The 12719-nt window shown below is 37.4% G+C and overlaps 1 protein-coding gene across 5 annotated transcripts in view; it reads left to right on the top strand.

The window, feature by feature from the left end:
* ptprz1a (protein tyrosine phosphatase receptor type Z1a) overlaps positions 1 to 12719 on the top strand; it is a 95125-nt gene that overhangs the window by 55059 nt on the left and 27347 nt on the right. For 3 of the 5 annotated variants that reach the window (XR_013969809.1, XM_080866065.1, XM_080866066.1), the window contains exons 11-13: positions 2182 to 2222; positions 2316 to 4653; positions 9121 to 9259. Coding sequence is in view for 4 of the 5 variants with exons in the window: in XM_080866065.1 (XP_080722191.1) it covers positions 2182 to 2222; positions 2316 to 4653; positions 9121 to 9259 (2518 nt within the window). In the remaining variant the exon portion in view is untranslated. The remainder of the gene's footprint in view (positions 1 to 2181; positions 2223 to 2315; positions 4654 to 9120; positions 9260 to 12719) is intronic. The other 2 variants (XM_080866067.1, XM_080866068.1) reach the window with 2 other exon arrangements.

Raw genomic sequence — 12719 nt, 5'->3', positions numbered from 1 at the left:
ATTAGGGTGCAATTAATTAACTTTTTTGGTTTCTTACACATTTTCTTTGTAAACAATTTATCCCAAATATCTGTCCTCCCCTAAATCCTGAATAAATATTTCTTGTGTTTTTCCTCATCTCCTTTTCACCCTACCCATTTTACCTTCCCTATGGTTGTACACATGTAACTGACTACATTTGATTTAACACACAAAAACATGTTTCATCTTTTCTGTGTTTTTAACTGTTTCTTTAGATTCTTAAAATATACTCTTCCTGTATTTAGAGTTAAACAATATACTTGGTTTAAAGAGTCATTTTTAGTGTTGCAAAGCTGCCATCTTTGTTTTGCTGTCATCCACATTCACATGGCATCTGTTCTGCTTCCCAAACCTTTTGTTTTTGCAGCCTTTTGTTTAGTGAGGACTGGATTGGCAGTTATAGTGACTTTGTATTTCAGCTGAACTTAATAATAAATAAACCGATATGTGTTCTTACAATCAAAAAGATGAAGTATCCTATTATCCTGTATCTTATTGTAATATTCTTCAATATTCATTAGATTTACATAAGTGAATTTTTCCTAACTTGGGTTTTGGATACATGCTAACATTCTGGCAGTCATAGCTGCCTAGAAATAGTTCTGTCACAAAAAAACATAGAAATCGACATCTTAAAAACACCTTATTATGTTAGTATTAGATTACTACTATTAGATTACTACTTATATTTAAGTAGCATTACCTTATTTTCAGGTATAAAGAAGACTCTCTGAAATTAGGAAATGGAGCGATTCTGATGTGACAGCTACTTATATTTAAGTAGCATTACCTTATTTTCAATTATATTGTAGGGTCTCTACCTTGTAAAGTGCCTTGAGGCAACTGTTGCTGTGATTTGGCACTATATGAATAAAACTGAATTGATTATGGCATTTACAAGACTGTGAGGAATAACTAACAAGGCAACGTTTTACTCACCTTTAAAATTAGTCACTTTTAAAATTGAAAAAATATTTCAGACCGAGTAAAGTGTATAGCATAACTTTATTACTGGACTGGTTGCGCAGGTCCTATCATGCTACCACACTGGAATTCACTGAGCTCCTGAGAGCAAACCATACATGATTATAGTAGGAATTTTATGATCACCAAATGAAGTACGTTCAAAATACAATTCCTATACAGAAATTTGCAAAAGTGTTATTTATGATCTATAATGATGATATGTGTTCTAGGAAAAAATACTGATATGTATTTCATTTGTAAATGCCATGGTGCTAATGTTGATAAAGTTAACACACATATCATTTCCCTGAGTCTTCTCCATCAAGCCTGTTTCTTTAAACTTGTAAAACCTCACTTCATGCTTCTCAAACAAGTCTGATCTGGTCCTTGTGGTGTGTCATTTAGCTTCAAACAGGTAAGAGCCACTAGCCCACCATTTACACACCTGCCCCCTTAAATCCCCACTGTGTGCTGTCTCTAAGTTCAGTCAGCTTGTGCAGCATTAGCAGATAACTCTCCTTATGAGTTTGTTTTATTCCTCTTAGGGAACAGGTGGATCCAGTCTGAAAACAAAAGTTTGAGACAATCGGAGTTAAAGAAGTAACTTGAAAGCTTTTTGTTCAGATTCCTTTCTGTAACTTGTCTAGTTTTATAAGAATGAAACAGGAAAAACTACAAGTTGCAAATGCTTCATGTGTTTGTGTCTTTTGGGGATAATTCCTGCATGCAGGTACCCGATATGTTGTCACCATTTGTTTTTTTCATAAATTGTCATTTTATCACATGTAGTTGTCTGAATAATCCTCCTCTTTTTCATTTTCTCCATATGGTTTTTTGTATTGTCCTTTTTTCTATCCCGAGTGACACATTCCCATTCTGATTATTGGTCCTAGAATAACAAAACTAAATGAAAGGATTAATTGTCCAGGAGCTTACCTGTTCTTGTCTGAGATGTTTTCGTCTGTGTTTCCAATTTGTTATGACCTTTGTTACCTATTTCTGCTTTTTCAGCATTTTCTTTCTTTGAACATTGTTTTTAATTCTGGAAATTAAAAATAACATGAATATAAGTTGAAGGAAACTTAAAGCCATCCTGAAGAAAATTTAAGCTAGAGTTATTTTGAAATTAAGTGATTTATTCTAGTTCTTGTTTGCATTGTATATAACTAATGTTGCATTCTGTTCCCTTTCTAGAAAATGCACTGGATCCAGCTTCTTATGAATATAGTAATGAGGTAAAAACAAAAATCCTATTTTCCCCATCTCATTGTTTAATTGTAGAATTACTGTTACTTGTCAAAGTCTGTAAACCATACTTTTACCAACAGGTCAAGTATGATCTAGATCTTACCTGGGATGAAATAGGACAAACTAAGGACCACGATCTGGATTGGAGTGCAACAAACTTGCAGAGGACAACAACTTCTGAATCACCTTTTTTGCTTTTGCCTACTATTAGAACTACAACAGTAGAGTCGGGTCACAGGAAAGTTACCAAGGATCCACTTCCTCCTCTTAGAGCCACTCAATCTGGTCAAGTGTTGAGCAATTCTGAAGAGATGCAACAACATAGTACCTCCATGTGGTCACCAGAAATGACCCTGCCACCAGAAACAAAGGGAAGAGCTAACTTCAATGCCAATGCTCTGTTTAATTTAACCAAAACAACCAAAGAAAACTCACTTTATACCACCACTGCTCCTTTACACCGCACGATAAAAATAGATGGTGTTCATGGAGGCATTACCCTAAACGGAAAAGGCAAAATAAAGGGAGGTATAAGTACCACTGCTCCCACAGTCACCACTTCAAAGGCTGATTACATTAATAGAGGATTAAGTCAACAAGATTATTCTGGAAAAGTAACTACCACTACTCCTACAATTACCAGTGCAAAGACCAAAGAAGGTAATGTTTCTCAATCAGGCAACACTGCAACCAATGTCATGTCTCATATAAGTAATGTGAGCAGCACAACGTCGTCTTCTACATCCTTCATCCAAACCAAGACTGATCCACGTTTGGCACACCCAACAAACAAAGACAACACCACTGATAGAAGTCTTTCTACTAAGCCCAGAGGTATTCCAGAGATCCAGACAGAAAGCTCAACTTCCAAACCTTCCTCTTCACCTACCAAAACATCTGTCCAATTAAGCCGCATTCTCGTGCAGACCACAAAGCCACTGTCCAATGGTGAGAGCCTATTTGTGTTCCCCTCAACTTCCTCCTCCTTCACCTCCTCTCCTTTGTGTGACGCCGTGGATTCCAGCTGTGCCTCTTCCACCTGCTTGCATGATCCTACCTCCTCTTGGCCTGTATTGTCTCCCTTGGACTCACAGCTTACTGCTACATCCCTGTCACCTGTCAAAGACCCAGTTTCCCAGGCTTCAGTCTTCACGCTATCTGCCTCTACCCTGCCTTACCTCCCTCACCCCTCACACTCCCTGTCTGGTTGGGCGACTGACCCTGTCTTTCATGGTGTTGGGTTTGATGATACTGATAGCAATCATGATGTGTTGTCTGGATCTTCAAGTAATCCCTCAGTATTTAGCAGTACACCTCCACTCCAAGCACTTCTAGACCCGTCTGCTATTGTTTTCACCACCAAGCTCTCTGAATCTTCCTGGGATCAGTCTCTCTCAGCAGCATCTCTGTCTGTCATCCCCACCCTAGAACCTTCGGTTCATCTGTCTAGTAACCGCTTCCTTTTTGACCCTACCCTGGGATTATCTAGTTCTTTCTCATCTGTTTTTGACAATTCAAGATATGCCACAGGGAAAACAATAGAGACTTTTCTCAAAGAGGGCAGTGGTGACAGGTTTCCATTAGTTAGCGATGTGCATGCCCTGTGTGACTGCTCTTTGGAGCCATCAGCATCCTCCCCTTGGTTGCATTTGTTAAATGTTGAATTGTCCTCCTCAGCCTGGGACTCTATAAGTTTAGAGCTTTACTCAAGTTTGGGCTTCCTTTCAGCCACTCATGTTGACTTTGACAATTTTCTACACTCTTTATCTGTGGTGGGCTCTGATGGTCTGTCCTTAGGTCAGCCACTGTCATCCCGTAGTGCTATCTTGCCTTCATCATCTTCTTCACACTCCCAGGTTCTCCAAGCCACCCAAAGTGACCTGCCAATTTCTGTTGCAGCCACAGCATCTGCCATCATGGAATCCTGGTTCTCTGTATCATCTGTGCTAACTCCTTCACCCACAGCCTCCCCCACCACTCTCGCTTCAGAGGGACAGGTGATAGACACCAGTACCAGTGCATCTGGCTCAGGCCTGTTCCCCGACTCCCAGGAGGGCATAGATCAGGAGTGGGACATGGTTCAAACTTCAACCTCTGGGGAGAGCATGCTCCCTTACTCGATGAACGTTATTAGCAGTGCTTCCCCATCTAGCTCCTCAGAGGCTGGCCAGAACCCAGACGATCTGGATGAACACTCCTCAGCATTTTATTTTGAAAGTGAGAGTAGCAATGCATTGGGCTTCGAGGTAGGAGACACGACAACGGAAGCAGTAACCTCTGCTTCACATTGGTCGCTAGGTAGGGAGGAGGGGAGCAGCTCAGGGCAGAGTGAAAGCCTCTACGACAACGAGACATCTTCTGACTTCAGTATCTCTGAGCACACAGAAAGGGAGTTGACAGAAGAGGAGCCAGTAGCAGGTAAAACAAAACAAAAAAAAAGCTGCCAGTGCGCGGGGGACAAAAACTTCACTGCATTTGCAATTTTGCCCTGGAAACTAGGAAACACATGCTTTGTTAGAAAGAATTTTGAACATCCAAAAGACTAATCTACTTCTCTTCATTTGTAAGAGAAGAAAAAGAAAACGTCATTTATAATTTCAGTCTGTTAAATCAAAATAAAGAAAATTCACTTAACTATACAGGCCCCTTAACTATTATGAACCTTTCATCACATTCTTCACTATAATTTCAGATATATTTATCTTAATGGATTGCATCCAGCCATATATTGTTGTTTTTTCAAACTGCATATCAGGGATGTAAATAGCTCCACTTCCATGTGAAGTATTTTTCTTATTTAATATAATTCTAATGGAGCCTCTCTGATGACATGTGAGGCAGTAAGATATTCATGGCCACTAATAAAGAAGAAGATGCGAAAATGCAGGAGCCCTAAACGCTGCACTACATTTGATGACAGAATAAAACCTTTTAAAGAGGCCACACTATCATGAGATAGAGACAGAAAGTTAAAGAATATCCTGACAACAACCAAAATTATTACTGTAATTTAAAAAAAAAAAAAAAAAGATGACATGTGGTCTAGCTTTGGTCATCAAGGTTTAGTGATGCTCAAAAACCCTAAACACTGAAATGCCTTTTCAAATGTTGCTTGACATGGGCACCAGAGGGCAGCAGAGCTGTTTTGATTTTCAAAGTGGTTCACATATCTATATTATCTTTATATTGTCTCAGCTGTGCTATGTATAGGTTGTAAATATGAGTGAAAAGTGATTTAAAGTTGTAGTATTTACAAAGTAAATCAAGTAATAAATAACAGAGAAAGATTTTTTCCCTTCCTGACAGGCTTTGATTTTTAGTTTATTTAAATGAAATTCACATTGATCTTATTAAAATCTTGCTGCAGGTGGGTAATATCATAATTAATATCCCTGTTACTTCAAAGTTGCATAATAATAATAATAATAATTCTTTAAAAAACTTAAAATATCTTTTTTTTTCTTGGTTGGATTTTTCTTTTTTTTAAGATTTTCATCCATAAACCTTTGTTCGTCAAAGTGTCCTTGAAAATACCAAAATTTTATGATTTAAAAAAAAAAAGTTTTCACATGGTCTTGTTGTAGAAGGTCTTGGTGTGTTACTGCACTAATAACAACAAAGGCCAAATGTTTGCAAATGGAAAAGAAAAGTAGTGGGTCACTCCTTTTATTTTATTTTTTTAGAGGTAATTTGAGGTCAACTGATCTGTGTTGTATGATGTGTATTGAACATTGCCTTGACTTTTCTTTCAGATAAATTAAAAATAAAGCCTGCCTGGTAGCTAAATATATGTTAGGGGGAAACCTCCAACCTTTTTATTTATATTTGTTAAGAGGGGTTTTAAGACTGTTGGTTCCTTAAGTCACATATTTGATTTGATTTGATTTTTAATTTTTTGAGTTGAGTCTTCTATTTCAATTTCCTCATTGAATTGACTAATATTTTTCATCCTCTAGTAATTAGTCCAAGGTTTAAAACCGGCATAAAAAGGTGTGCTGGATGAATTATTGGATGAATTGGTTTTACTTTTAAAGCGCACCACAAACTCGATATGAGCTGGTTAACAGGTCTGACCCACTCATTCATGACAGTACAGGGTCAGTCTGTGCAGAAAAGGTCTAGCAAACAGCTTTTCAGTCATGTGTAGTTCACACTATTGTTGTTTTTACAGGCTGTCAGAAAGGATGGTTTAGCGGCTAAATTGAATTCAATTTTATTTATACAACACCAAATTACAACAACAGTCACCTCAAGGCACTTTTATATTTTAAGGTAAATCGTACAATAATATAACAGACAAATGCAAGTGCTTTGGCAACAGTGAGAAGGAAAAACTCCCTTTTAACAGGAAGAAACCTCCCGCAGAGCCAGGCTCAGGGAGGGGCAGCCATCTGCTGCGACCAGTTGAGGTAAGGGGAGCTGCTGAGTGACCTCAGGTTCAGCCATTATAGGTTATGTACTTTGAGGAATCAGTGATGGACTTTTCATTAAAGGCTTTTGTGCCTCCCTGTGTTTCAAATGGTTTGGCAGGTGTTTTTATCGTGATGAATTTTGTATTTGTACAGCACATTAGTCAATTTTGAATGAGGGAGAGCATTGTGTTTTGAGATATAAATGTGTTTTTTTATTCTAAAATAGATATTAGAGGTATGAGAATGTCCAACGTTGTTTCATAAACACTTTGAGTAAGCCAAGAAGAGCTCAGTTACATTTTATTTGCTTCTTTTTTTTCTTGTAAGTCTTCAAATTATTAATTATTCTTCACGTTTTTGGGGTCACCATTAAATTTGTATGTGTTACCTGCCAAGATGATGAAGTACAAAGGGATAGTACTATAAGTTCTAATTATTTTTGATAATAATTTATTTTGCAACAAGTTTGGAAGTTGGTCCACAACTTGTGTTTAATTAATCTGATGTGAAATTTCCATTTGAATCATGTTTCAGTTGAGTGAAATGTTGTTTAGGTCTTCCACAGCGTACATTTCTATCCACTTTTACAGGAAAGATGCACTGTGGGTATTTTTCATATATCATTAAAAATAATTAGTGAAAGCTCACAAAAATAATACCTAACACCTGGAAACAGAAGAGCACAGTGCAAAGAAATCTGTGTAACCTACGATGCTGTATTACCATTTTGCTACGTGCTCTAATGCAGCGGTCCCCGTCCCCTGGGCCACGGACCGGTACTGGTCCATGAGTCGTTTGGTACCGGGCCGCGAGGGTTGAGGCTTGGGTGGGAAATTTACGCTTTTCAGGGTTTTCATTGGTTTTTATCCTTATTTTCTTCATCGTTTTTATCGTTAACTTGGTTTTCCTGGGTCTTTTCCCGTGTGTTATAAATAAATCTCTTTTTTTTTGGTACTGGTTTTGTTTTGTTGTATTTATCCGCGGCACCTTAAAGGCCAGTCCATGAAAATATTGTCACACGTAAACTGGTCCGTGGTGCAAAAATGGTTGGGGACCGCTGCTCTAACATATAAATAAATAAATAAATTACTTATGTATTCACTTAAGTAATTTAAGTACAATGAAAAAAGTCGATACAACCCCACAAGAGAAAGGAAAGCTTGTTTTATTATTCTTGGAGGTCTCATATTGAAGTTTTGCAAATGTGACATCAGAAAACCCTTTTGATGCTGATTTTTAATTCTTTTTTTTACATTGGACCATCTATGGTTGTTTTCCTATTTTCTTTCCTCTACTTTTAAATGTTCCATGCTTATATGCTCAAAGTTTCAAATATACTTCAGGCAAAGTTGTTCAATTGAACCAAGTGGGAGAGTAAGTACAGTTTGTTGACAAGACCTGATTGATAAAATTATGATTTGCTTGACTAAATATGTCTAAATCTGTGGGCTGTAATATATTTTGAAAATGAAAGAGCAGTTAGCAAGCAAGCAGAGGACGTTATTTTTGGATTGGCAGTCGATAGTGTTACATTTGTGGTCCTATGCTTTATCAGTGTATTCTATAAATACAATAATCTGTGTAAAGATATACAGATTTGCTGAAAATGCAGTAAAGTCTGAAGGCAGGTTATAGACTTAAATTTTAACAGGTTTACAAAAAACCCAAAGCAAAAATGGTCTGTATTTGTATAGCGCTTTACTAGTCCCTAAGGACCCCAAAGCGCTTTACACAACCAGTCATTCACCCATTCACACACACATTCACACACTGGTGATGGCAAGCTACATTGTAGCCACAGCTGCCCTGGGGTGCACTGACAGAGGCGAGGCTGCCGGACACTGCCACCACCGGCAAGAGCAACAATGCTCTATTTAAGGTTTCACAACATAAATTTACTATAAATTCACTAATCAGTGTACGACCATCTTTTATATATATTTTATGGATAGGAGGTCAGAAATATGGTGGCTTTAGAGACTACATTTTGGATTCTACATGGGACCAATATTTTTATACTTTCTTTTGCATTATTTCCATTGATTCTAGATTGACTTTGACCCTGTGGTTACATTTCAGGCAAAATAAGCAAAAATTTAAATGCATTTGCTGACTGTCACAAAAAAACAAAAACAAAGGAAAAGCTGGTTAAATAGTGAAAAACATGTTTGAAATAGCCATATTCTACCTTTTGTTTCACCTAATACTTACAATTTAAATGTATAAAAATACCATGACTATAATGACTTTTTTGTAATTAAAAGTTAACTATATCCAGTTTAAACTGACACGTTTAAAATATGACCCTGACTGGGTTTGTATGCCACTGGCATATAGTGTTTGTGGCTCTGTTGACCAATTTTATTATACTTCTTGAGCCTTCATCTAAAAAGTAGGTGGGTTTTGACTTTTATTTCTGCTCTCCAGCAGCGTTTTTTTAGCTGCCAACTCTTTTGGTGTTATTTCTCTACAGATGCTAGTAACAGCAGCCACGAGTCGAGAGTTGGTTCAATCAGGGAACAAGAGAGGAAGGCTGTGGTTCCTTTGGCTGTCATCTCCACCCTCACCGTCCTCGGCCTGATTGCTCTCATCTGTGTTCTCGTCTACTGGCGGTAGGTACTGCCGGTAAATCTGCATATAATGGAAAACAGTTTATGCATGCAGGATACATAGTACAATTTTATAATCCCCCATCTATTTAAAATTTACACTTTATGTAGTGAGATTCTTTTAACACATTTACGCAGGTGGTTTAGTCCAAAGGTAAGTGAGAGTTGTGAACAATATGGTTAAAACAAAGGCTTTTTTCTGCAGCCTGTTGTGCATTTACCATGAACATGGTGATGTGCAATAGAAGACCACTTCCCACCCAAATTGTGCTCCACGTGAGAATGATCCAGACAACTTGTTATCCATAGGAGGGTCATCCATCGTGGGTAATAATATCATGCAATTATTCTTGTACGTATGGTACAAGATTAACATCAGGAAGATACGTGACATTGGAATATCATTTGAAATGATTGAAAAGTTCATTTAGCCTTTTCCTGTACCAGTTTTATGTCAAAAGTGCATTTTTGTTTACTGAAAATACTGAAAAACGCTAGCACATTTAGCATCCGACTTATTGTCTAATCCAAATCCTCCTCCAATAATTTCATGATTTTTGTCACGTTTTCTTTTTCTAAAAGGTGTTAAGAATATATTCCTAGTATCTATTAAAAACACATATGCATAATCCCCATCTCCACTGCCCGCCTTCTAACCCAACTACACGTGACATATATCTTCTGATGATCAACATCAACCAGAAGATTTTCACATTTTTCTGGGAAACCTAATCTCTTCAAACATGGGCTCAATCTTGATCATGCATCGTATTGTGTGTTTTTATTTGTGTTTTGGTGAGCAAATACACACACTTCACAAATAATACCTTCTGTTCATGCTGAATCTTCAGCCTTTCATCTGTTACTGCAGCTCTCTGTTGATTCACTTTGGATAACCTTCAGAGATGCCATTTTTCTTTATTTATGGAGACATATGAAATGCTCAATATGAAGCAAACTGAATGTTCTTTAAGGATAGTCGTAGTTTTTTGTTTGCATGCTTTGTTTTCTCCTCGTCACAAACCCCAAACTTTTTTTTTTGTCTTGTTTTGACAACAAATCTTGAAAATCTTTCTGACCGTGAAATACCCAGCTCCAGAAATCCAATCAAAGACACGCTGTCAAATGCAGTGTAAACATTTTTAGTTATTTTTCACAGAGTACATTTGTCAGCTGCCATGTTGAAGATAAACATATTGCTCTTGTTTGGCAATCAGCTTGTTGTTGTATCCCTAAGACTGAGCAGTGCTAAACTGGTAATAATCTGTAGAGCAGGAGGATTAATCCTTAATAAAGGATGTGCTTTGGCTGCAGTGCTCTGAGCATCACTCAGAGGAGAGCGTCCTGGGAGGGCTGCAGGATCGAAAAGGACATCTGACTGATTATGTCGGATAGAAGGAATCGTATCAGCTTCTTGTAGGGCGAGCAGCAGGAGGTCAGACTGCACTAATCCTCCTGTTGTTGTGTCCTCCTTCACTAACTCACAACACGGTGCTCATTTGGCCACTGCTGCTGTGCATTTGAGATGAAGCAGGGTGAGAGGATTTCGATTGACTACAAAGTTGCAGCAAGGTGAGAGTTGTGCAGCAAATCAGGATATAGCTAAACAGTCTTTAAAGGTTTGGATATGCACAATATTAATATTTATCCTACATCCTGAGTATCTCACGGGATGTGGATGGTAGCTGTTTTCAGTTTAGAGTGTGTGATTATCTGTTAATGTGGTTGTTACTAAGCTGCAGCTCAGTTACTTAATTTAATCTGAGCTTCTCACAAGTTACTATAATCAATATCAGTATATAATCAATATAATTGCATTAAGTAGTTTCTATGGTGTTATATGTATGTCAAAAGTCATGCGGGAGAAAAAAATTATTTAATTGCATGAGTACTAATCGCTACTCGCGCAATTAAATTCGTGTAAATTCAATAATGCCCACATACAACTCAGAAGTCATGCGTTGAAATAAGCAATCAGGTATGCAAGACTGCGTTTGCGTGCGCTTCACGGTCTTACGGTTAGCTCTGTGCTCGAAGCTGAATCCTAATTGCTCCAACCAACTGACTAATTGGAGGGCGGAGCCAAAGGAAAAGTAGCCCTAATATTAAATCCTAGTGTAGCAGTGGAAATTACATTACTGCTAAAGAAATCATTAAAACTAGAGTACTCAAAGAGAAGTTCTGAAGTCTCTGAACTCCTGTTTACATTATCACACACCTTTTAAGATAAAAAAAAAAAATCATAATGAGTTTCTAAGAAAAGGAAAAATAGTTTTTATTCTTTCATTCTTAATTAAATACATTTTCCAAAATGTGAACAAATAAGGTGTGCTGTCTTTTTACAACACAACACGACAGTAGTAAGTAGCTCATTTTCTGATCTGAATTAGTGGCCGATAAAACAGTTAAGGTTTTTACTATGATTTTGTGTAGCAACCTAAAGGGTCAAACTACACACCATCCTTGTAGCTGCTGTTTGCTATGTGGGCTAAGTTTTCATACTTTGCGGTCATGTCAGTCCACTACGTAAGAACGAGTTTTACCATGTACCATGTTGTAGATCCTTAAATCTGGTGTCTTGCCCTGGACTTGCAGACCAAAGGGAAAAAGCTATGCATCTGTCTGTTTGCACTGCTAAAATATTTGTACAAAATACTTGTACAATTGTCTTTTTTAAAATTATTTTAGTTTGATAAGTTTATATATTTATTAGTTGATATATTTATATACAGTTTATAATTGTGTTCATAATAAAAGCAAGAAAAATATTAAAAACTAATTCTACTAGGTGGTTAGATTTGTGGTTATTAGTAAAATTATTATGATTTATAATATTAAATATTAATATAATTAGAATGAAACTTTTTGCAGTTGTGGAAGAAGTATCTATCCCAAATCCTATACTTAGATAAAAGTAGTCATACTACATTCTGTGAAAATAAACTTTTAATGAAGTGCAAATGTTCTGCATTAAAATATGTCAATCTCTATATAATTGCTTGTTTGTTTTTAACCTGTACTGTCAGGCAGGTTTAGCGACAGAATCATTGCCTGAATGCTTTGTTGTGCCAAACACATTTGCTTTTTCCAGGACGAGCGCTGTAGACTCTGGGGTTAATCGTTTTGTTTTTATAAATTGTGTTATTATCTGTGTGGGTATTATGCCAGAGTGGACAGTGGGTGAAGGCCAGGTTGCCGAAAGGCAAGAGGAGAAGGCGGAGGAACTGAAGAAGAAAAGGGACAGAAAGAAAGAGGGGTGGGGGGTAATCAACGACCAGTTGGGAGGAGCAGGGAGAGGAACCACCCCCAACCCACCCTCAATAACGCCAGACATGCGTGTGTGCACCGCAAGAAAACTGTTGATTAATTTAACTATGCATTTTTATATTTTTGTCTGCTGTATGGGGTTTGGGGTTTTTTTGTTTGTTTTTTCGTCTCTTACAGGTGCAGCATTTGGCATCAC

The sequence above is a fragment of the Rhamphochromis sp. 'chilingali' genome (genome assembly GCF_963969265.1).
Source record: "Rhamphochromis sp. 'chilingali' genome assembly, chromosome: 2".
NCBI classification, from domain to species: Eukaryota; Metazoa; Chordata; class Actinopteri; order Cichliformes; family Cichlidae; genus Rhamphochromis; species Rhamphochromis sp. 'chilingali'.
This window is presented reverse-complemented; position numbering and strand designations above follow the sequence as displayed.